General features: G+C 41.2%; 1 protein-coding gene across 1 annotated transcript in view; it reads right to left on the reverse strand.

Annotated features, from left to right (window-relative positions):
* Ryr3 (ryanodine receptor 3) overlaps window positions 1–26,610 on the reverse strand; it is a 524,632-nt gene that overhangs the window by 286,383 nt on the left and 211,639 nt on the right. The window contains exons 4-9 of the mRNA XM_075961717.1: window positions 21,352–21,426; window positions 18,012–18,090; window positions 12,170–12,282; window positions 11,271–11,370; window positions 8,176–8,269; window positions 1,831–1,905 (exon numbers count right to left, since the gene is read on the reverse strand). Coding sequence (XP_075817832.1) covers window positions 1,831–1,905; window positions 8,176–8,269; window positions 11,271–11,370; window positions 12,170–12,282; window positions 18,012–18,090; window positions 21,352–21,426 — 536 coding nt within the window. The remainder of the gene's footprint in view (window positions 1–1,830; window positions 1,906–8,175; window positions 8,270–11,270; window positions 11,371–12,169; window positions 12,283–18,011; window positions 18,091–21,351; window positions 21,427–26,610) is intronic.

A 26,610-nucleotide genomic window follows, 5' to 3' on the forward strand; every position in this document is an offset into this window, starting at 1 on the left:
GGGGTTTATCATTAAAGGTCACTGAACTGTTTCCTGTCTGTCTGCAACTCAGCACGGTGCTTCTGTTTGATTCCCCATTAAGGAAAGCGCCGTGATCCGGAAGGCAGGGCAGTACATACTATGACTGGAAGTCCTGAGTTTCAACTTACCATTCAGTCCACCAATAAGTACCCTTATACAAACCATCTCAAAATGATGGGAAGACTTCATTTCTAGGAACACTTGTATCTGGGAAACCAGTCTTTCCATTTGGTTATAGGAATTCAAATACCTCATCATCAATCATAAAGAGTCCTGTCTTCATGAGAGACAAGAAAACAAGCAAACCAAAGCCTAAAACCACTGCGGGTTCAGCCTGCCAGGAGAGGCAGGTAGTAAGGGATGCAATAAGAAAGCAGATATCCTGGGACATTCAAAGGAGATCTATTCTGCAGGGAAAGTAGAGTAGGATGGAAGGACGGAGATAAGGAAAATCTCAGCTGGAATGTCCATCTTTTTATGGCCCTTCACCAAAAGATTAGCATTCAAAAGTAGTTATGGTGAATATTAGTGGAGAAATTATCCATGGGATCACTAGTAATTCAAAATGGATCCTTAAAGTTAGGATACCACGTATGTGTCAAACTTTGAAATAATTTCCCATGTCTTCAATTTTAGGAACACCTGAGAATCAAAACCACAGTGTCTGATGTAAAGAACTAACAGCTACAACTGTGACAGTTTGTATATAACTACCTTGGCATTGGAAATGTCCCATAAACAAGAACTCTTGAGCAAGTGAACAAGTGGGTGCCTCATTAAAAATAAATGGGCATTTCTCTTTCTCTCTCCCCTTGTCCCTCTCTTTAACACACACACACACACACGTACACATTAATTATATATACATATATATCTCAGCTTCATTTCTTTCTTATACAACAGTGATACACTCCAAATAAGCATCTTCAAAAGTTTCTTAATAAGCTATGTAAATGAGACAAAAAGGGGAGGGAGATGTAGGGGAATTGCCACTATTTTTTCATCTCTAGTAGACCATCTTAGGGGGTAAATGCCACTCATGAAGAAGAATTCTCCATCGAACACATGTTTAGGGAGACACTGACCTGAGTGTTAGGGAGGAGATGGAAAAGGAGAAGCAGGTGATAATATCCATTCCCTCCTCTCTTACCCACAGCCGGTTAGCTCTAACTTGACTTACCTATGATCCCAGCAAAAAGAAGCTGCTCTCAACAAGACGGGCCTACAGTATTTGGAGTTTAAATGACAAATCACTCAAACTTTAAAAGCTGTTACTCAAGCTCATGGTTGGAAAAACCAGGCTTTGTTCCTTCCACCTACGTAAATTACTGTTTGAAATATTCTGACAAATGTTGTTTTCTTCATAGTTACATCAAGTTTGAGTCTTATTTTATTTTACTAGCTGCCATCATGACTACCTGTCTATCTTTGTTGTTTAAAGATAGCTCTTAACTGGAGCCAAGATATTCACTGAATATCTTGTTTAATAAGATAAAGGAGGGGAGGCTCTGAGGGCTTTAGGTAATGCCAAAACTAGTGTTCGATTACCTAGCCTCTAGGCTCTATAAGAACAGGGTACAACCAACCATAGAATCAAAGGAGGAACCTGGAAATATCTTGGAAGTGAGGAAGTCAGTCTCCTCTCCCTTTCTGTCTTTCTGTCTCTTTTTCTCCCTGCTTCCTTATAATCAAAGCCATAGAAATTTCAGAATTTAGCTCTCACATATAAAAAATGATAAATAGAAGAGAATGGACTGTACTGGAAAACCAACCAGTCTTGCAAATGGCACCATATGGACCATGTGTTACCTTATCCGAAGGGGTTCCACTCTCCATAGAGACCTGGCTCTGGTCCCAGCTCCTCCAGCTTCATAGAACACCCTCCTGCAAGCAGAGTTGGAGATCAGCACTAGTTGTGGGACAGCTCCTCGTAGAGAAGGCGATCAGCACCAGTTGTGGGACAGCTCCTTGCAGGGGAGGCTCAACCAGTGAGTGGTCTAAGCCTCCTGAAATTAGCAAAACTCAAAGGGAGGATTGGTTGTGGGTTCTTGTCTTTACTCTTAGGACAAATAAGAGCCACTTAAGGGTAGGGGACTGTACCCCACATGCAACAGACATTCATGGGTCACCAGAGAGACATGGGAAAAGGGATGGCAATGTCTCCCATTTCTTCATTGTTAAAACAGCTCAGTCACATACCGTGTTACTGATAAAGAATGTTCTGAGGCTTTCAGGTTAGGCTTCTCAGTGTGATTTACATTTCTTATAAATAGATTTTTACTTTTCAAACATATATGTGGTATAGGGTGAAGCCCTTGCCATTGTTTTAGGAAGCATGGATAAAGTTGTGTCTCCAGCTGTCACGGTTTCCATCATCCTTTTTTGCCAGCTTAAAAGAACTATGCTTTAATATACTTGTAAATCATTTCCGTTTTGAATTAATTTTAGACCCATGAGTAAATGTCACAAACAGTCACAGAGTTCCTTACAGTGTCACCTGCTTCCCCTCACATGGTCACCTTGCATCATATGATTGCCCAAACTGAGAAACCAAAGTTTGCAGCCAATTGATGTACTCAAACTCAACACTTTATTCATAGTTCATCCAAAAAGTTTCTGATAGTTACTTTCCTGTTGCAGGTCATGGTCCAGAGTGCCACCATAAAGGTTAGGCTTGCCCTCTTTATTTGACCCCTCAGTGTTTCTGCTTCCCCCTTGTTTTTTTTTTCCACTAAGAATTTTAGGAAGCACAGCATTGGTCATGTTTTTCTCACTATTGCCAAAGCCTCAATGTTTCCATTTCTGTAATGGGAACGAACCTATCTAGATCACACATTATGTGAAGTAAACTGACATACTTCTACTAATCGTGTGATGCATGCATGAGCATATTTGTGTGTGACTCTATATAACGGTGCATGAAGAGACCAGGGAAGAATACTGGGTGACTCCTTCATGAGGCCTTTCAAGGCTAATCATTTGAATTCACCAACCTTACCTCTACCTCTGTCATAGTTTGTCTAAGTCACAAAAGTGAATTATTCAAAGCTTCATAAGAGTTTGGACTTAGATTTTAGAAAAAAAACTCTATAGTGATGAAGAGGAATAGATATATCCCCCATGGTGAAGTAGTAGTTCAAAGGATGCACCTTAAAATGAAAGATACCTGTATTTGGATCTGTTAGTGCTATGACCTAGGGAAAGATCTGTCAATTCTCTGTGGTTCAGTTCCTTTGTCTGCAAAACAGGTCTAATCAGGTAGTTATATCATGAGATATAAAGACGCAAAATGTGACTTTAAAAAGGATGTTAAAAAAGAATGCTCATAGATATACACAGAACTATAAAATACAGATTTATCTGAATTTTGTTTAAACATAGACATTTATACATATCATAGAAGAACAGATTAAGGCACATGGCTATAATGAAATATTAGATTAAGCCTGGTTACATCAAGCAGATAGGGTTATAGAAGGTATTTCTAAGCCTTTTTTAAAAAATGTATACTCTACCAGAAAACACTTAGTGTTAGAAATGAGCCTTGATAAAAATACCCCTTGCCAGAGTAGTGACACTGGGATTTAGAAATATAGTAAAGAATACAGAGATGTGAAAATAATAAGACAGAAAAACATAGAATTATACCAGGAAGGAATTCCAGTGAATACTAAAATTTCCCACATTTAATTTCCAACTGCTTAAAATACCCCTGACCCCAAAAGGAAGGAGTAAGACAAAAAACTGCAATAACATGATACAAGGAAGTGAACATGCCAATTGAAGGTTGTGGGCTACATCCATAGTTAAACATTCTATTTTTAGAACAAAACACATCACATTCACACCTGAGACCAAAATATTCTGTAGGCAAGCCACTCCCTGGGTGGAATCCAATGTTGTCTCCTTAAGGGAACTGGAACTTAGTCAGATCCTTAGACTTCTCTACTTCTCTATTCCTGAAATCCACTTGTTGACAATAACCTTGAGAGGGCAGAATTCTTTTCTTGAGGTGGAAACACAATAACCTTGAAGGAATAGAGGTAAGTTCCAACTCTCTGACCTTTGGTCAAGTAGACATAGGTTCACATTTTTGACCCTTTACTACTTAGTAAAAAATAAATAAAATTATACTACTTAATAGCCATAACTTCTTGGTGGCTATGTACCTGGCCAAGAACGGAAATACTCCAATACTGACTTAACTACTCCTACAGATTGGCTGAGATATTAACTGTGTGTCTCTGCCTTCAGCAAAGGCTGAAAGAAAAGTAGAGATGAAGGGGCCCACTTTGGGGCTCAAGCAGTCCAGCCCCGGAGCTAGCATCAGAATGCCCTTTAAGTCCAATTTCTGAAGTATTCGCAAAGGTCCATTCTTCCTGACTGAAACATTCTTGCAGCTTGGTCTGTTTAATCTCACCAGGTTACCAAGGTCGAAACAACTTGTTCCTGCTACCTCAAATGACTACAATCAGGGGCAGAGTGGGAGGACAGCTGAGGTGCTTTTGGAAAGCCAGGCTGACAGCTTAGCCTTAGTTCCCACAGGTCGAGTGACTTAGCCCAGGGCGTTTGACAAGCCAGAGGCAGAGCCAAGAATCTGAGTTCAAAAAATGAGATTGTGGATCTTGAGTTTCCATTCTTGGGTAATATTTCCATCAAGCCTGCCTACTCTCTGGGTTCAGAGGGAAGACAATCAATTTCATCTGGGGAGTTATTACCATAGCATGCCTTAGTGGTTCCCAGAGTTCCTTAGCAAGCTCCCTCCTCATCCCCCTGATTTCATTGTTTCCAACAATCCTGGCCAGTTGAGGATTCTTTCTCTGATAATGAACATCAATGAGGAGGTTTACCACTCACAGTCCCTAGATGTAAAAAAGAAAATTCCAAGTCATTTTGACACCCTGCTTTCATTGCGAATGGCAGAAATTATAAGAATTCAGGCTCCAAAGTTTCCTTGCTCAATCAGTTTCTCAAGCTGCCTTGCAAAGGAAAGACGCAAGTATGTCTTCTCATATTCCTTGGTAACACAGTGAGATATAAAACCAACAGTAAACCAGACATTTTTTTTTTTTTTTTTTTTTTAATTTATTTATTTATTAAAGATTTCTGTCTCTTCCCCGCCACCGCCTCCCATTTCCCTCCCCCTCCCCCAATTAAGTCTCCCCCCCAGCCCGAAAAGCAATCAGGGTTCCCTGTCCTGTGGGAAGTCCAAGGAACCCCCACCTCCATCCAGGTCTAGTAAGTTGAGCATCCAAACTGCCTAGGCTCCCACAAAGCCAGTGAGTGCAGTAGGATCAGAAACCCATTGCCATTGTTCTTGAGTTCTCAGTAGTCCTCATTGTCCGCTATGTTCAGAGAGTCCGGTTTTATCCCAGGCTTTTCCAGACCCAGGCCAGCTGGCCTTGGTGAGTTCCCAATAGAACATCCCCATTGTCTCAATGTGTGGGTGCACCCCTTGCGGTCCTGAGTTCCATGCTCGTGCTCTCTCTCTTTCTGCTCCTGATTTGGACCTTGAGATTTCAGTCCTGTGCTCCAATTTAGGTCTCTGTCTCTGTCTCCTTTCATCGCTTGCTGAAGGTTAATATTCAGGAGGATGCCTATATGTTTTTCTTTGGGTTCTCCTTATTTAGCTTCTCTAGGATCACTAATTATAAGCTCAATGTCCTTGGTTTATGGCTAGAAACCAAATATGAGTGAGTACATCCCATGTTCCTCTTTTTGGGTCTGGCTTACCTCACTCAGGATAGTGTTTTCTATTTCCATCCATTTGTATGCAAAATTCATGAAGTCCTTGTTTTTTATTGCTGAGTAGTACTCTAATATGTATAAATTCCATACTTTCTTCATCCATTCTTCCATTGAAGGGCATCTAGGTTGTTTCCAGGTTCTGGCTATCACAAACAATGCTGCTATGAACATTGTAGAGCATATACTTTTGTTGTATGATAAGGCCTCTCTTGGGTATATTCCCAAGAGTGGTATTGCTGGGTCCAGGGGTAAGTTGATCCCGAATTTCCTGAGAAACCGCCATACTGCCTTCCAAAGTGGTTGCACAAGTTTGCATTCCCACCAGCAATGGATGAGTGTACCCCTTTCTCCACAACCTCTCCAACAAAGGCTATCATTTGTTGCACTAAGTGCCCACTTAAAGAAAACAGAGAAAGCATACATCGGAGAATTAAACCAGACATTTAATCTGAGAACTGAGAGGCAGATGCAGGCTGATGTCTGCGAGTTCAAAGCAGCAGCAGCAGCAATGAAAACCACTAAAATTAAATCAATATGAAACAAAAATGAAATGGAAAAATATCCTGCAACTGAAGATCACATGTCAATATTTGAGTAGTGTTCCATAATTCCAAGGGAAATCAGGTCAACTGCATAGACATGACCATCAGCCACTGACTGGGATTAAGGAGGCATGGAGTAATTGACTCACAATACTTATATAGATCTATATTCAGTGTGTTCGATGCTCTGTTCTATGTCACATATGGCTCCTATGAAGGGCATTCAGAGGGCATAGCAAGTAGGAGGAGACATACTATAAGGGGCTCAAGTTACCAGTGGAAAGTTCCTATAGTAATACATTCAACTACACTGCTTCTGGGTCTGTCAGCACATGGAATAAGAAATTAGTCCTGATGGAAAGCCAACAGAACTTCGGCTTTCTACACTCTCACCTGAGATTAGCCAGGATGTCACCACTGGCAAAAAGTCTGATCAACATGATCTCCAAAATGTCAAGATTTAGCCCTAATGTTGCTAATGAAGTAAAATTAATATCGTTGAAAAGGATCTTGTAAGCATGACGAAAAGACAAGAAACTACTGTCACCAGATCAGACTAATTACTGCCAAAATTAAGCTGAATTTGGATGGGAGGTTTGATTTTTATTTATAGTATGAGACTTCTACAGTCACAGAGCAGAGCATTTTATGTACTTTTCCTTTGATGATAAGCAAAATAGTAATAACTATTAAGTATATATTTATTATGTGGGTTAATATCTTCCATTTCATAATTTTGAATCTTTAAAAAACCTTTGATTGAAAAATTACAAAATATATTTGATATTCTTTCCCCTACTCTAACTCCCCTTATATCCTCTCTACTTCCCTCCCCAAACAACTTCATTTTCTTTTTCTAACTCTCTCTCAAAAAAAATAAACACACAGGAAAAACAATAACAGAACAAAAAAATAAAAACCAAAACAGAAAAACTAAGGAAAATCAAGTAAGAGAAAAAAAAATACACACTGTAAAAAATATGGAAAAAAGCACACACGAACACAAGAAGCATGTAGTATTCCTTATTACTATTAGTATGTTGATTACAGTGCAAAAGGAACACAGCAATAAAATGACTTCTAGTGACATAGTGCTATACCCATAGAGCACAGTGTTGCTCAACCCTCATTACAGAAGCTTCCTCTTGCAGTAGATGGGAATAACAAAGAGATCCGCGACTGGATCTTTATCAAACCCATCCCCCTCAAGGTTCAGTGACCTATGCAGAAGTGAGGCAGGAAGATTGTAAGAGGCCAGAGGTACTAAATAACTTCAAGGAACCAGTGTCTTCTAGACACAACGGGGCTGACTCACATAATTTTGAATCTTGAATAAGAGCCAATTAAACAATCAACAGCTGACATCAACACTACCTCTGGCTGTACTCCTCAGCTAAATCCATCTTCTGTTGGATTCTGATGCCTAGTTTTTCCCAATGAGTTGGTAACAAGAAAAATGAAACCAACTTCATCTTAATTACTCAGTACACAAAATGGGAGGAACGGAGGTAAGCTGTCTTTCAAGGAGCAGCAATAACTTGTGAAAACACACAGTTTCCCAAACGGGCTGAATTTCCACACCAACTGGGTGTTTGAGAATCAGGAACAATCAAAGACAATCGATGGTTTGGGACACATTGTAGCATTGTTTGCTTAGATTGAATATAAACCCATCATTTTTGTGAGCAAATGCTATTGTCTTCCATTCCTATTTAACATACTGGAACTTGTGGCTAGATGAAGGTCAGCCCAACTGAGAAATCCCTATGCAATTCCTGTGTGGCCAAATAAAAATGCAAACTCCTTAGTGTGAATCGCCAGAGACTAGAGACAGCCCAGAGAACAAAAGAGGATAGCGGTTTACCTGTGCTGAGAGTCGTTCTGGTCTGTCGACGGTATCGTCAAACACTCATCATGACCATGGAAAAGACGAACTACGTGCCCACCAAGTAAGTATCCTATGAAAGAACCGTATTCCACCATAAATTTATAGAAAGCTTAAAGAGAACATCACACTCAATGAGGCTAAATTCATGCAGGTCCTAGCTGGTTCAAGCAAACAGCAAGAGAGGTACATTTGGGAAATTACAGAGTCCATGATTTCAGACCTCAGGCAGGAAGGAATTCTAACACTGCAGCTAAGTAGAATTTCAGAAATATGTAAATAAGGCTAAATATCAAGTGGAAGGTGAAGCCACTGTGTCAACTGTTATCACTAAAAAACAAAAGGAAAATTATCGGTTTTTTATTTTGGTTTTTTGAGACAGGGCTTCTCTGTAGTTTTGGAGCCTGTCCTAGAACTAGCTCTTATAGACCAGGTTGGCCTCGAACTCACAGAGACCCACTTGCCTCTGCCTCTCAAGTGCTGGGATTAAAGGTGTGCACCACCACCTGCCAGCTTAGAGAAGTTCTTACAATTTGAGTGTATACACTTTATGATAAAATCTAATCAGATTATGATCATAGGATAAAAATAACCTGGAATGGTATGACGATCTCTTTGTGAGAGCTGTTTAGGAGAAGGCAATAATATGCTCTTCAGAGTTGCTTGAGGACAAGGTAGTTTTCAAATGTAGCTAACAAATACATGTAAGATTCAATGGTGCATCTATACAGCAAAATATGGGAGGCAGACCCACTCCAGTGTGTCTGAGTGGGCACGTGTACTAACTGCTATCAACAAGCACTCAGATTTCAGCCAAAAGGGATCACAACAGTCATGGAGTTCAGACAGTAAAAAGAAACAACGAACTTCCAGGGCATGGTGACCCACTGGTCTTCAAATGAATTCCAAGCATTAATTCAAGAAGCATACTAGCAGGAGACAGGCCTGGCTGAGCTGGTTTTGCACAAAGAAATTGGATTTGTTATTCTTCTGAATTAAAAAATCTCTAGGTTACTCTGTTCTCAGGAGACATATGGACTTAATAGGCTCCATGTCTGTATTCGGAGTTTTTCTTTTTAAATTACATAATTAGATCACTGGGGGGAGAGGGTTGTCTCAAACTATTTTGGATGCTGGATTAAAACAGTAACAATGAGAAATCCTGCTAGAGGGGAAATTGGTGTAGCCAGAGCACACTACACAGCAACCGTCTGATTTTCCTTAGCTTATTTCTTTTTTACCTAGGCAAAGAAAGATTATCTTAAACTCCTCTCAAATATTCACAAGTATTTTTTCCAATAGCTAATTATACTAATATGTACAGTTGCATTTTTTCATTTGAATAATTCATGACACACTGAAGGGAATTCCTAGTAGCCAATTTACATAGAAAATTAAAAACCTCAGCCATCAAGCCCTTGATTAAACTCTTCATCCTCTCTTGATGGTGAGACTATGTCCATTAAGAGTCCATCATGAATAGTTTGTGGGTTTCTCCAATCAACATCCTCCTCATTAGAGAAAACTGCCTATTGCTGGCACAGGACAACCTTTCTTAACCAAAATATCTCTCTCTCTCTCTCTCTCTCTCTCTCTCTCTCTCTCTCTCTCTCTCTCTCTCTCTCTCTCTCTCCACTCGTGTGTGTGTGTGTGTGTGTGTGTGTGTGTCTATGGGTCACAGTCAGGAAGAGGAGGGCACTAAGGTCCATGAGGGCAGGGCAGGTTTCTGTCCTGTGGATGCTGAGAGGCCATTCACCACCCAGCCCCATGACTGAGCTGATGAGCTCTTCCGACTTCATGCACACAAGGGCACTCAGCACGTCTGTGAGAACCATTTGACATGATTTGCAAACACTCCTTAATTAATCTTCACAAGCTCTCTGTTGGGACTGAGGTAATTTTATTTTTGTGGTTGAAGATGAAACATTTAACAAAGAGATGGAGCTGAAACCTTCTAGGGAAGCATTTAGGACAGGGTGTCTGGATTCCTGATAGCAGGGAAAGACTGAATAGATTAAAGAGGTGTATTGATGTTTGTATCTATGTGTATGTGTGTGGGTGAGGGGGAAGGGAGACACATACACACACATGGGGTGGGGGGCATGGGTAGAGAAAAAGAAAGAACCTTGGGCTTGGCAATGCTGGGCAATCCTTCTATCACTGATCTATAGCCCCAGCAAAGGCCTGGTTTTTAAAGGCCTCTCATATCCTACCAGGAAACTTAGGGTTTGTCCCTTCCTAACTATTTAGCTTAACTGTGGTGACTTGTGAAACTGGGCTATCACCCTGACAAACATCACAACACTGAAAGGCACCTCTCTAGTTTGCAACTGTGAGGCTCAGGAAGAAAACTGGGGTTAAAGCCTGCGATAGGACTATTTTTAAAAATTCAGATCTTTCTATAAAGTGCTAGAATGGAATGCAATAACTCTTGGGTCATTGGCATTTTATTTTTCTACTCAGCTGTGGTATTACCTATGAGTGAGGTAAGGCCAATGTGTTTATTACATAACCTGTAAAATGCATTGACTTTGCCTCTCTCCAAGAAATACAGTATGAAAACAAAGTTACATGACCTTATTTCCACGGAAAGAATTTAAGGCTGAGAAAATTTCATTTATTATTTTAAGGGGTGCTCCATAAAGGTAAGTAAAAATCAAAGACCAATTATATATTTATTGTAAAGGAAGCTTCTCCCTGTTATGGAGAGAGGCAGGGCATGGGGTGGGGAGTAAGGCATGTTACCTTTCTGGCAAATGTTCTAAGATGAAAGTTCCTGGGCCTGTTTTCTTACCAATAGCAAGCATGAATAAAAGGAAAACCTGGTGAGAGAGGGGAGGTATCCATCCAAGTCCTGCTTGCTTGTAGTAGTCAACTATGGGCGCCAATGGATTAAAAGCAAGGTTAACAATGCCCATGGGGCTTCAGAAGAGAAAACAATCTATACTGACATTGGAGAAAGAACGTAGGAGAAATAAAGCCACAATGTGTGTGAATGAAACAGCAGAAAATGTTGACATCCACAGCCCAGATGGAATGTCAGGCTCTGGGCTGATGGCATTAAAGTGGCTTACCTTCTTCGATGCTGCTTCCCGAGCACGTAGGATGCACATTCCAGAGTGTTTGCATAAAGGAGGCATCCACCTGTATGCTACCATTTGATATCGAGAGATGCTGCAGTGGGAGAAGAAGGGAAATGCCCTTTAAACTGCTAGCCCAGTCCTGGTCGAGCTACCGACGACAATCTCAAGAATAAAGTTAGACAGCGACAGTGTTCTGTGGTTCTTTCTACAAGGCCTGTGTGAGAGCTTGCTTTACTCAATCTTGAAGCAGCTTTATAGTGGGCACTGTAGTCCAGGAAGAATAAATTCTTAGCCACAGAGATGGTAGGCAAGCGTTAACCTTGTCACCTCAGCTGCACCCCTGATTCTATCCACTTATAAAATGTCTATTTTTTATAGGATAAGAAAACCCACACATGGGAAAAATTGTTTCAACATTTGGAGAAAGCAAGGAGAAATCAGTTGGCAGGATTGGCCCTATAAGAAACTGCTGAGAAATTTAACACTTCTCTTTGGCATTTCTCTATCTTCAGGCATCCCCACCCTGAGCAGAGCTTGCCGGGTACCTATACTCAGATTCAAGACCCCATATGCATCTGTCAGCCTCTGCAATACTCCTGCACTAATATTTTACATTGTTTCTTTCTCTATAAAAGCTTATTTTTCTGTATTCTTTTTTTCTTTTATTCCATTTTGCAAGAGCCAAACAATGTGCTAAATTCATAGTAATCTGACTAATTCATCTTAGCAGCATTTGCTCAATACAACACAACACTCTAGAAGGAAAGCTAACAGTTAAATTCCAGGCAGTATGATTGCCTCATAGGGGAGAGACATCTTATTCTACCCAGCCTGCTGTGGCCCCATTTCCCTTTTGAAAACCAAAGATGCTCCTGCTAAGAGGTACTTACAAGGTATCTTTCAGAGGACACACTGACGAGGATCAGGTCATCTCCGATTCGCACTTTCTCTCCTTCAGACCTCTGTTTGGAGGCGGGATGTATGGTCCACCAGCAGGCTTCTCCTACATGAAGGTTTTGTGAGTTAGCCTTTGTGTCCTGGAAAGCAGTGATCCCATTCTGTCCCATATTCCTTCCTGATGACACACCTTTCCCTTCTCCCAAAGTCTCTTTGCTTCACTTTCTAGTCACCTATAACCAGCCCTGTTGTCTAATAATGTGTGCTTTAAACTGTATTTTTTCATTTCCAATAAAGACAGAAAGACACAATTTGGGGCAGGTTATTGGAGGCCAGTAGCTACAGAAGTCTGAATATTTTAACAGACATAGGACATGATTTTTTCACACTCCCCTTTACATATCTCTTTAAGAACAGACTTCAAAGTATGTTGTGGTGGTATATGAGAAAACAAGATCAGAAGTTCAAGTTTGTCCTTGGTTTAATGAGTTTGAGGCTAGCCTGGGCTATATGATAGGCTCTGAACACTTGTCCCCACAGAAAGGGAACCTTGAGGACCCTATTTCATTGACAAATTGAGCATTTTAGCAATTTTACCTTTCTTCCTCACCTTCTATGAGATGTGCTAAAACAATAGTAAAGAGAGTTTTCATTTGGTTCTTTAGGTTCAAACCTATAAGAACAGCCTAACACATGTGGAAATATATGTGCCAAGGAAGAAACACTGTTACGGGGTGAGGGGTGGGGATCACAATTTTAACTAACGAAATGGAGAAGAAGCCACTGACTTAAAAGGACACCCTGCTATGAATAGATCCCAGCAGGAAAACTGACTGGGCTGGAGGTGAAGACGGGTTGTAAACAGGAAGAATGGCTAAAAGGCTTTGAGGACTTTTAAGCCCCAGATCCTTGCCCATCCCACACAAGCAGATGCCTCTTCCTCCCTCAGGCGACAGCAGAATTCAAGGAGTTGCAAAGCCCCAAGGGTCTGGCCTTGGAAATTCTGTAAGATACTGCCAAATAAGCCAGTGGAGTCCTGCTGAGAGCAGATAACTATAGTTTATGTGTGACCACAAACACCCCAACTTCTCTCCCTTTGCTTCTGCTCCCCCCCCCACTTCTAGAATGCCAGCTGCAAAGCTGAATAATTTTTATCGGTCCTCGGATTTGAGGATTGCTTTTTAGGGAAGCCAATGTTTCAAAGGTAAAAGCTACCAGGTTTGGAGATTCTCTCGTCAGTGCTCAGGGCTCTGAAAGTTAACCCCAGAGTGAGGACTGACAGATGCCCAGCGACAACACAGCTTCCAATCAACTTTTGTGACCTTGACTTAAATATGGGCAAAGATGAACGGTCATTTTGAATTTGAGGAATGTCTCTGACATTCATATCAGGAAACAAACCAACAAAAACGGTGGAGCAAGAACTAGAAAAATTAAGACTTCAGAGAACAAAAACTTTAAACAATTTTGTAAGTAACAATCCTAAAAAGGAAAGAAAATGTTATACTCAGAAAGTGTCATGAGGATTCCCTTAAGAGAGGAAGAAAATGACTCTAATTCTGAAGAAAAACAAAATAATTACAGTTGGAAAATCTTCCAAAAAGAAAACAGCAAAATAGTTTAGAAAGGAGAAAAAAAATTAGAATTGAACATGGTGGTGCACACCTTTAATCCCAGCACTCAAACGGCAGAGGCAGGCAGATTGCTGAGTTTGAGGTGAGCCTGGTCTAGAGTTCCAGAGTGACACAGTGACATCTTGTCTTAAAAACAAAACAAAGGAAGAATTAGAATTTGAGAGGAAGTGAGAGGAGAAGGAGAAGTAGGGGGTGGAAGAAGAGGGCACATGAGGGGTTTGAGAGAGGAAAAGGATGTAATTATATTCTGATTAAAATAAAATTCTAGAAAACAATCTAGAGGAATCCCAGAGCAAGAATAAAGAGTATTAACAAAGAAATAATACCCCTAAAGCTTTCCCAGTGCTGGTCAGCAAGCATCTGTGAACAGGAAAGTCCCCAGGGCACCTTGCATAGTTAAGCATCCACCCTACACTGCACCCTCTTGAGACTGCACAACAGAAAGAGTCCAATCACACTGTGGAATTTTGGATGTAAGAGAGAGAGAAAAAGAGTTTTCAGAAAAGATAAACCAGTCACACACAAACCATCAGGAATCAGAACACGCTTGTGTCAGTAGCCAGTTTGTCTCAAAAGCCTGTAGAACGCCAAGAAAAAAAAAACTTTTAATACACAATTAAACTAAACTATGAATTACTTATGAAGCAAGGATGAACAAACCTTCAGATAACTTGGTACCTGCATACATCTTTTCTGCAAAAGCTACTGTATAGTGTGGTTAGTCAAAATAAAATAGTGACCCATGCTGTAGTCAAAAGGAAGCAGAAGGTAGAAGAGGCAAAGTGAAGTCCTTGAGTGATAGTGGATATTTCTAAGATGAAGAGATATGTGACTGATCCTTATAATTCAGGGACATTTTTGCATCAATGGGAAAGCTTGGAAGTGAATCCATGATTCAGTCATGGAAAGCAAAACCAGGCAAAACAAACCTGTGGGTTATTTACAAATATGTGATAGTAGTTATATCAATGTAAGTTGTTAGTTTTGTTTTTACATAAAAATAAATAAGAACATATTGAGAATGTAAGGAAGAAGGACAGTGAAAAGTAGAACGTGAGAATTAAGCTTTATCAGGACATGAATAGATAAAACCTAATCTGGAAAGAACAATGAAATGACAGCATATATGTATTTTTCATAAACAGCAGCAAGCAATGATAGAAGAGCTGAACACAGGTGCCCGAGGCAGGAATTTAGATTTGGGAGATCTTTTTAATAAATATCAAAGTGCCATTTATCTATTAAAATTGTATGTAGGTATTTCACTACCTTTAAAAATGCATTACAAAAGGATATGAACTCCATCTTTGAAGTGGAAAAGGATCAGGCTCTCCCGTATAAACTCTGTGCGCCGTGAGAGGGCACCTGGCATGAAAAGCATCATGAGCAGACACACGTAAAAGTGAGGGGGCAACTTCCCTGCCACTTCTCATGTCCTCGGAACTGGTCCCTGAACTCCCAGGCTGTGTCGGTCACTGGCTCCAAAGCGCATGGCAGCACTTTCATGGTCTCACAGGTCTACATTCTAAACCTATGTCAAAGGAGTAGACTCAAAACAAAACTTCAAACATGTGAAGAACTGAGCAGTCAAGTCAGTTGTTCTGATTATCTAGTCTGCTAAGTCTAGGAAGTTACCAGTAGGTATGGGGGGGATCCAGACTTATTGTTGAAATGCCCCCTACTATTTCATCCCACTTTCTCCTTGACATCCAACCCAGTTAAGGTGTTTGTGCTACAGAGCATTGACAAAATTGCTTGGTATGGAACCAGGATTCTATCCCAGTGGATTCTATGTGCCCTCCTTCGTGACAGGTCTCATCCCAGAAAACCCTGACTGTCCCTGGGGGACCCAGCGCCTCTCCTGACTCAAGGAGAGTGTGAGTGGAGTAGGTCAAAGATGAAAGAAAAGCAAACTATTCCAGGCCCTAACTTAGCATGCAGCCTGGCACCCCTTTCCTGTATGTCCCCACACAAGTCAGTTTCTGAACAGCCAGTGTGAACCTGGCCCAGCTCAAGTATCTACTAGGTCTGCTGTCACCGAGGGTCCTACTGGTTCTGATCTCAGGGACTCAGAAAATGACTTCTGAAATGAGCAATGGTCTATTGTCCTTCTTTCCATCAGCGGCTCTAACAGTAAATTAGGTAATTTCCTGAACTCCTTGCTAGGAAGTGTGACTTTTCCATTCCTTTCTAGCTCTCAGCAAACACAACATCATCTCACAGTTATAAGCAGAAGGACCACATGACTCCCCCAATTACATGCTAGAAGATTGGCATCTGGCTGGTCCAGCGAGGTCAGCTTCCATTCATAGACTGACATTCTACTCAATTTGTAAGTTTTAGCAATGGTTGACAACATTCTAGAGAAAGTTATACTTGAAGAAAAACACAAGCTAAGAACAAAGAAACCTCAAATCTGACTCCCACATGATCTTACTCTAGGGGGAAAAGCATCACAACAGTCAGAGACAGGCCCTGCCTTTCCAGTGTACAAAGAGAGAGCACAGACAGCGTGGTGCAGGCCGCAGAGACAGCAGGTGCGCGAGGGTAGGATCCTACATTGTTTCCTGATCATCACAAACTCAGGTCATCTGAACCCTCAGCTGATACACTAGCCTCATTCAGAACAACAGCACAGAAGTTTGTCCGTCTTTGGAGATGCAGCATTGGCCCTCCCTTCCAGTTAGGTGGAAATGCCATCCTGTTAAAGACTAGACTCCAAACAGAATTTCTGTTGTTCCCTAAGTGATTTTACTTCCCTGGTCTCTCTTTCCTCAGCCTGGTTAATTTTGATGTTCTAATTTTAGTCCATGTTCTACTCAGTATCCCTCCAGCAAATCCTTTCTCGCCTTAAATCCATCAGAATCAATTTCTGTTGCTTTTGACCACACGTTCTAATTGGTAAGAATAGCCCAACCTCTACCTGGAGCAGAAATTCTATATGCCGCGCCCTTGACAGATGGTCATGTCTACACATGTTTCCAGCTACAGGGAACATGCTACATCCCTGGCCAGCTGTTCCTCTGCTGGTTAATTGCAGATATTACAAAGCATTTTCCCTCACGGAGGTGTCAATCGTATGTCTCATTTCAACCTCTATCTTCTTCTCTGTTGGTCTTCAGAACAGCCCCCAGGAAACTGGTATTTTCTTGACCGTGTAACTTCGTACATATTTGTAGTTGTCTTGGACCCCTCCCTTCATTTCTGGATTCCAGAGAGAGCTGGTATTGTCCTGGCTACTACTTTTCTTAGTGCTGACTTCTCCAAGGACTTGCTATAGAGCTTAGACTGGCCTTAAACATACTAAGTAGCCCAGGCTGACCTTGAACTTAAGATTCTTCTTTGTCAGCCTCCCTAGTACCAGGTTCAGACACATGCACCATGTCTGGCTGATCATCAATATATATATCGCTTTATTTACATTCATGCCTACATACACACAATGAGGTGGTTTCCAATGTATTTGATGCTTTGTAGGAGACAAATGACATTGCATTATTTAGTGTGAAATTTAAGACAAAAAACTCTCTTTAAACTAATTCTATCACAACAGTTTTAAGTTTTGATCTAATATTGACACTTATTTATCATTAATTTCTCAATTATTTGACAATTATTTTGTTGTTGTTACATAATTTATGGCAAAAACATTTCTCTACTTTCAGAGATAGGTTTTTGCTTAAAATACTACAGATAAAGCTTAGGTACATTTATAGAAAAATACGCAATAAATATATGGAAAATACACTGGAATGCCAAAACTGAGGCTGATGGGCATCACTGACTGACATTAGGGAAAGTGACTTGGGAATGACTTGTTTGAAGAATACAAAGGGCCCATATCTCTAATCTAGACATAGTATTCCACTACTATGCCCTAATGAAGTCACTTTTATTTGTTTCCTTAGCAGTTACTCAGTACCTAAAGTTCTCAAGAACTAAACTGTCCATTTATAGTAATAAACCATTAAAACAGTTTCCAGCACTCGGGCTTCAGGCCCCATACCCTCCCTGCCTTAGACTCCATATTTTCATATGCTTCACACATCCTCCCTTGAATCATCCTCAAAATATTTTTTTATCAGTTTTAACATTTTGGACCTTGTTGATGTGGAATTCCAAATGAGTAACATATCCAGCTTCTTTCTCAAAAGTCCCTAGCACAAGATCCCGCTGGCTGAAGCTGGGAATGACAGCTTACCTGTGGCATGTTCCCGCAGACCTACATCAAAGGCAAGTTTATCTGTCTGGGATCTTGACGTGGTCAAGCATGTTAGATACTGTGGAATAAGAGCAGATACTGGGAGTCAGACCCTTCTACCAAGTCCTGGTACCACCACTAGTTAGCTTCCTATTAAATGCAGGAAATCAGCGACTATAAAATAGACTCAGGCTTCTTCCTCATTGGAAAGTTAAGTGACGTCATGCTTTTGGAAAATATTTTTGTGTTAAATGTAAAATCTCAAAGACATTCTTATTTGATGATCTGGTAATGTCTAGGACTCTATCCAGAATGAATTGAAATATTCAATATGCTTTAATTCAAAGGTGTTCTGAGAATTTTTTTCATATTTTTAGCTTAACAGAGCATTTAATTCACATCAACCATCGAACACTGTGATCATATTGGCCACTTCCAGAGCTTGGCAAGAGGCTCTTCCACCAGTGGCTTCCATGGCTTCCAATGCAGCATCTTCCTTGACAGACTCGGTTCATTTTCAGCCTGAAGAATCTATTCCACAGCCCTGAAGCAAGTTTTCTAATGTGGTAACATCTGGTTCCTCCAAATCCATCAGTTAAAGCTGCGTTTCTTATACTCAGCTCAGGAAGAAGCTTAAAACTCAACCTTGGCCCTTCCTAAGTTCCCCAGAGGCAGGCAGACCCGACTTGACCTTTTAACTTGAACTTGAGAATAATACAAATGGAACATCAAAAGCCAGCAGTAGAGAAGAGGCTAGATCAGCTTTGGTTCTTCTGTTTTCTGAAGTACTGTGCCACTAAGAATACTGATAAAGGATGTGCACAGAGCGTACAACTTTATTTTTATAAGATCTTGAGCTAAGAAGTCACATAAAATAGCACATTTGTACAGCTGACATAAACACAAAACTTAAATGTGTAACATATGATTAGAATGAATTATATTGGAATAATAATAAAAATTGTGCTTGGATAAGTAAGGTGGGTAGAGGAAGCTGGGAAATCAGACAATTCCCCATTTAATTTAATTTAACATGCTTTGAGAACTTCATATATAAGCACTGCCTCTACCTCTCTCCTGCCCCATCCCCTTCCAACTCCTCCCATATGGTCCCCCAAATTCATGAAATCTTCTATTGTTTTTGTTATACATACATACATATATATGTATGCACACGCACACACACATCCCATTTATATATATGTGTGTATATATATATATATATACACACACATACACAATCTACTGAGTCCATGTGTGTCCAGAGCCGATCACTTGAGGTTGCATAGTCTATGTGGGGCATTGTCCCCTGAGCAGAGTGTTTTTCCATCTCTCAGAACCCATTGGCCTCTTATAGCTCTTCATCTAGGGTAGTGGTTCTCAACCTTCCTAGGGCTGTGACCCTTTGATACAGTTCTTCAAGTTGTGGTGACCCCCATAACCATAAAATTATTTTTGTTGTTACTTAATAACTATAATTTTGCTACTGTTATGAATCACAATGTAAATACCTGTGTTTTCCAACAGTCTAAGGTGACCCTTTGAAAGGGTCATTTGACCCCAGATTGAGAACCACTGATCTGGGGGATGGGGCTGTGTGGGATTTCCCCTCTTCATGTTGCCTTGTCAACTGTTAGGAGTTTCTTTTAAAAGAATCTCCTGATATTTTAAACCTCTCAAAATAACATTTATCCACTTTTTTTGTGGATTATGACAACATATATGCAGGTGAAACTTTTAAAATGATCTTTAAAGCAGTTTAATAGGGGAAATAAACGAGGGCTGTTTCCTTGCCTTCTTGATGATGCACAGTTGTGTAGGCTGGAAGCAGAGCGGGAGGGAAAGAAGCACAGGCATACCTCCAGCTCTCTGCAAGCAGGTGAAAAATCGGTGCATTATAAAGGCTTATTTCATAGGCTTTACACCAAAGCTACTTAAAAGAAAGCCAGTGGAGGGTTTATGTTAATTGGGAGTGAGGTTTTATTTTTTTACTTTCTTTTTTTAAAAGAGGAGTGAATTTAGGCATAAATAGTTCAAACCTTTGCATCTTTACCAGGTGCTAGCCTAAGTTTTCCGAGTCATGGGGTGGGGGGGATACTGTTTCAAGATTTACTTATTCTATCTGGGCAGAAAAAGAGCATATTTTAGGGTTCATTGTAAATAAGCAAACAGATTCTAAAAGGTGATCATCTCTCAATTCCAGAGATTGCCAGGCAAAGGGTCTCCTCATTCAAAACTGCCCCAGTACTCAAATACAGCTGGCCAGCTTTGTGCGGTCCTTTGCCATGAAGTAGCAAATCAGGCAAGGGTTCGGTCTGAAAGGTCAGCTCCTTACCAGTGCTCAGACAAAATATGCTGCAGCAAATCAATTATTTAAGAAGTAGCTGCTGAGCATGCTACAGTTTGGAAGCCCAAGCTTTGAGAAGTTCGTGTGGAGAACCTGTGAATGTGTGAGAAGAAACAGCAATCCCCTGTCCCTTCCTCACGCTGTTAGGATTGCATGTGGCCATGCCAACCTTCCCAGCAGGTGTTGGAGGTCTGAACTCAGGTCCTCCTGTTTGCACAGTTAGTGTATCAGTTTTCTTAGGGTTAGAAAATGAAGAGCTATCTTCCTTACACCGAGAGCATGCACAAATTATATACTTAGGTGCTGAGAGCAAATACTATTGGAGTCAGCTCATATACTAGATCAACCTCACAATATTTGCAATAACTCCTTGCAAAACATCAGAAGTGTATGAATTTTTCAAGTTATGTTTATTAAATTCTGCCTATTTTTTATTCCACGCTTTTGCTTTCCAAGTTTGGCTGAATTATCGCCACTCTAGCGTTTTGGTTGCAAGTCCCTGATTAGTATAGCCCGGGCCAGCTTTCTGTGATTGCCTGGTCCATTATCTTCCTCCTGCCACTCGGTTAGCATATTACCTGGAAGGATTCAAATTCTTCCAGGACTGAAGGCCCTGGACACATTCCATTTCTTTTGCTGTGTACAAGTAGAGAAATTTCACACAAATCCCATTTGGTTTGTTTTATTCAAATACTAAACAAATCAGTTCCTCCACAGTTCATTTGATCAGTTATGCATTCGAGAAATATTTACTGGGTATTTAGTATATCGGTGGACTATGCTTGGCGGGGTTAGGCTTTGTGAAGATTAAAGAAAGGGAATGGCTCTTTTCCTCACTCAATGGGACACACATTCAGTAAACATAAATCCCTGGGTTATGTGGGAAGTAATAGGAAGGCAAAAATGGACTGAATTATTTATATTCTGAACTGCTGTCAGTGTTCATCCTTTCTTTCTCATGAATGGTGAAAGCTGACATCTCCGTGTGCTTACCATTCCACTGAAAGAGTGCCTCAGGAGAATTGCGTGACCGTACAGCAGGGTCCTGTGGCCACCCCCTTGTGCTGCCTGTGGGAATGAGGAAGAAATCTGTCAGCACATACCAGCTGTGGCTTCCTTGGCAGAAAAGCAACACGACGATTTGGGATGCAGATTCCGGGAAAAATAACCATGACAAAACTCCCCAAGAATTCATTCAAGAAGCAAGTGTCCAGCCAATGGGTGAAAGGAGACTTTGTGAGCATAGCCATGCGGCACCCTTGGGAGAGGGTGGAAGGGCCTGCTGCTCTCCTCAGAAATGGCCTCTGCCCAGGATGAGCAGGAACCCAAAGCTGTTCCAGACTGAAAGCATGTAAATGAGGTACACTTGGCTTACCTTCCTTTGAGCTTCTCAGAAACAACTGGGATGAGAGACACACAAGAGAGAAGTAACTACAGCCTAGTGCAGGAGGGCACCATGGCCTATGAGTATCCATGTGGGCCGTGGATCTTGCAGTCTTTTGTTCCCTTCTGGGCACTGTGCTTTCTGCCCATGCAACTCAAACGGTCTTTCTCACACAGATCTCACCAACCAGGGATGGCTCTGAAACCCAGGACTTTAAAATAGAGTAGCTAGTTCTGCAGAAATGGTCCCCTTAGTGGAGAGGCCCATGTGACTGTCCTCTCCGCCTCCCTCTGCACATCCGTTTTGACGATTTGATAGTGGCTGCCCAAACAGCAGAGCAGGAGGTCAGAGAATATAAAATGGCCCAAAGGAAAACCTGCCACTGGTGCCTGATCTTCTATGGGACTCTGATCCATACAATGTTAGGCTGAAATGAACAACATATGGTAGGAAAATCAAGTGTGACATCCCAGCTACAAGTGGGTATAAAGAACAGTCAGCTGAAATTGACAATGAAAATAAAGCAATTTAATTGACAATGAAAATAAAACAAAATCCTGTATGATTTTGGTACCAATCCCATACTGTTTTGGTACTAACCTAATTCTCCCAACATCATGCTAATATATCCCTAGGTAACACTTTTTAAACACACACACACACACTCTTTTAAAAGAAGATACTTCCTGCTTACAGGCTGTGTCTTCCCCAAGGGAGACTACAAAGTCAGAGAGCTAACGAGATTTTGTGTGTGTGTGTGTGTACTTGCCCATACTTGTGCTTGAGAAGGCCAGAAGTGGCCATGGGTTGTCTTTCTCATTAGCCTGTTATATATTTTTTGAGACAGGGTTGCTCTTTAAACCTGACCAGTTGCCTGACTAGCCAGAGGGCTCTTGGAACCCTCCTGCCTGGTGCTGAGATGACAGGGACATGCTGCAATGCTTGCATTTCATGTGGGTGTTGGGGATCAGAACTCAGGTTCTCATGCTTATACAGCAAATGCTTTGACCCCTGAGCCATCTTCCCTGGACCACTAGCAACAGGAATTTCGGCATTCTGTGTCTGTGGTCCAAAAGCATCTTTTATGCATCCTATTCTTTTCAGAGTTGCAGACTGGCTGCCCAAGGCGCTGTCTGCAGTTTTAGCCTATCCATCCTGTACCCTCCAGGCATGGCAACGAGCAATGTAGAGGACGAGAAGCAGGTGGTGGGGAGAGAAGCAGAGGTCTGGATAATGAGCTATGAGTGATTTCATTTTGTTTCTGTTTGGAGTAGCAGAATTGCTCTTTCACAGAGATTTTTTCCCCCATGTCATTCAACAAGTCTAAAGAGAAAAAAAAAAGACAAATGTGGTATATTGAAAAGAGGATAACTAAATATAAATGTGGCTGTGTTCACCCCTCCGATAGAGATATTTAAGTGTTCTCGGATTTTAATACCAAGTAGGATTATACAGCTTTTCACAATATTTCCAAATTTCATGGAACCATTTGCACTAACTTCAGCTGTATTTACAAATGTGTCAACACCTTACATTAAAATTAGATGTACTAAATCACTTTACATCTTCTCTGTCTAAATGGAATAGTCCCATGAGCTTGTATCCTTACAACTTAACTGAGGTTTCCAATGTCTCATGTTGTATATACATACTCCTACCGTGAATAAGTGACTAAATTACATGTCCTCCTATCAACTGTGGGTTCAACTCTATTCTAATTCTTCTGTGTTCCTACCAGCTCTGTAATCATCAGAAGTCAAGAGTTGCTGACTCTGTACAGTATCACAGAGTGACTTGGGCTGTTCTCCTCTGATACCTTCAGAAACATTGATGGGACATCATGTCTTTCATTGAGATGCCACCAGAGAAAGAAAAGATTTAAATGCCAGAGGAATGGAATCTAATTTGCTCTGCAGACGCTTAGAGCCTCACATTCTAGCTTCTCTTTCATATAAGACAGTAGTTTGTAGATGTTGGAGGATATCAGAATCACCAGGTCCCCACTCCACAGTGGCCTGGGGCTGGCCCGAGGATCTGCATTTCTAACAAGGTCTAGATGATACCGATGCTGTTAGTCTAAGGCCAAAATTTTGGGAATTGCTGTTAGGGGAATGGATGGCTCTGGTGCTAGGATGGAAGAGGAGCCTTTTATCACCATTGTAATGTTGATTTCTGCTATGAAGCAATGCCATGTATGCACCAGGTGCTTCACACACCATCACAGTCCATCCCCATTGTGACCTTTCAAGGTTGCCATGAATGTCACATTTAATATGGGAAGAATTTGGTATCTAAAGAGGGTGCCTTGCTGTCTGTGTCACAGTTAATACGATAGTACCATATACACTTGGGTTAACAACAGATCTTCATCTCAATTTCCTAATGTGTGCACAGTGATTGCACAAGCCACCAATGGGAAGAGATACAGAGACATCTTTCATGGGACTCATATAGCTGGGATCTAATTAGCTCCAATCCAATGGCAGGCACATAACACAGAATGGTACACAGGGAGCATCTCACTTGATATTAACTAGTGATGCAATGATAATCACCCCCATTTTACAGCCACCCATGTGAACTGACACTTAGATTAAATTACTCACGGGTCATACGGGCCCCAAGTGCAGAGTGGGAACATCACAAAGGGTATTTAACCATGCACCACAGTACTGCCTTTTTTGTAGTATGGCAGGGGAGATGAAACTTGGACAAAATAAAACCTTGTTACATGAAGAAACAGCATACATATTAAAGAAGTGAAGCACAAAACTTTAGTAGACCATGAGGGTAAGAGTATGTGCTAAGGAATGGCTCTATGGAAAAGGCAGACCAAACACAGACTGCTGACATGCAGATGGTCAGAGGGAGACAGCAACATGGGTGGACTGTGTCCTGGAAGTAGGAAATGTAAGTTACACTTGACTTCTCACAGCCATCCAGTAGTTAGTGCCCATGGACAGGGACAGGTGGATACATTGGGGTGCAGACAGACTAGTCAGGCTATTTAGGCCAAGACTCATCGCTCACTGTCCCACAGGCAGCAAGACATGGGAGTAGCTTATGACAGGATGGTGTCACAGCCAAAACTGTTCCTTAGGAAGGGAAATCAGTGGTAGATGAACAGAGGAGCCAAGCCCCGAGGGGCAGAAGGGGTTGTTCTCTCATTTGGTTTCTTCTACATGGTTGACAGGGAGTGAGCAAACCAAACTTTGGGGTGGTATCATTCTTTATTCCTTTCTCTCATTCAAATCTAAAACAACTCTTGATACCACCTCTAAAACATTCTCCAAGCAACCACTTAGCCGCCCACCGCTCCTAGTCCCTGCGACTGCTTTGTGTATTATCTGGCCTACGGTCATGACCTCCAAAATGTGCCTGCTAAGTAAGTCGTGGGCTAACGTGGCAGCCAGAACCACCCTTTCCAAAGATGTAAGCCACGTCTTTGCTTTCCAGTGGCTTGCTATCCAGTTAGAGGCAAATGCTCCCACTGCTCATTCGAATTCTCTACATCAGGATTGGAAGTTTTTCTCTGAGAGCCCACAGGGCAAGTATGTTAGGCTCTGTGATCTCTGTCTTACATTTACCAAATCCTACCTCACATAGTTTTTAAAGGAATATGTTCAAAGTTTAGACAGTAATTTTACCCTAGCACACTGTGCAAGTAAAAATGACAGGCTGGATTTTGCCTGCTGCTGCAAGTTGTCAAACCTTACAGCATTTACCTGAGTTGGCTCCCTTACACCCCTCTGACGTCAGCTCCCAGGACCACATTCCCCTTTACTTCGGCTCTGGCCTCACTGACTGCTCTGCAGTTTTCAGATAACCTTGTTCCTACCTCCAGGGCTTTTGCACATGCATTCCTCTCTCCCCAGAATATACTTCGAATGTCCTCACAATCAACTTATACATTAGATTAATTTCTCCTCCAAAAAAATATCCCATTAGAAAAGTTTCCTGTTATCATTCTTTAACAGAAGATCTGTCGAATGTGACCCACCACGCCTCAAAAGCCATGGTCCCAGAGGCTCTATAGTGTGTGGCTGTTTCTGGATGTGCCTGCTTTGATTTTCTCTTCTTTGCTTATCCCACATCTCACTTCTGTTCTACTCAGGCTATAAAAGAAAGAAAACGTCTCTCTAGAAGATTGCAGGACACAGTAGAGACTTTTGCACAGGACGGGAGGTATGAATTTCCCTAGATACAAGACTGCTAAATTACCATGGTGCCACTGAAGCATAGGACAGTGAGAGTGAATGAGCTCAACATTCCAAATGAAGGAGCAAGAACCAGAGAAAGTGGTTAACCTCGCAGAGTTAACTAGTTCAGTTATTTCACCATCAAAGACTCAATTCAGGACTGTTATAAATTATTGAGATTTTTATAGCCTACTTAGGTGAGTAGAACCTTTGTGGAGAAACAAGAGAAAAGATTGGATAAAATCTCAGATTTGATGAAATGAAAAGGTATACTTTGGTACACCTAATGGGAAAAGGAAAATTTGTTAATTGCTTATTACCCTAAATTTCACATGTAGATTCTGTGTGATTTTGATTAAGACTAAGAGGCTAGTTTGGAGTTTGACAAAATTGTCAGTGAAATTAATGCTGAAATATGAACAATGAGAAATTTTGATTCTGAAAGGAAACTTTTTAAAAAATGCTTTTAAGCAAAATAGTCTAATTCAGTCTGCAGCAGATTCACAAAGAAGAATATGGAGATTGCAGACAGTAGGTAAAGATCTGACGTCGTGAACCATAGTCTATAAGGAGGCAGTTCTTGTATAGAGGAGAGGCAGGATTAAGTCATGTCTCTCGTATGTGACTAGCAAGTCAGAGAGACGGTCAGCATCGGCCAATGAGAGGATA

The sequence above is a fragment of the Microtus pennsylvanicus genome, chromosome 2, assembly GCF_037038515.1.
Source record: "Microtus pennsylvanicus isolate mMicPen1 chromosome 2, mMicPen1.hap1, whole genome shotgun sequence".
NCBI classification, from domain to species: Eukaryota; Metazoa; Chordata; class Mammalia; order Rodentia; family Cricetidae; genus Microtus; species Microtus pennsylvanicus.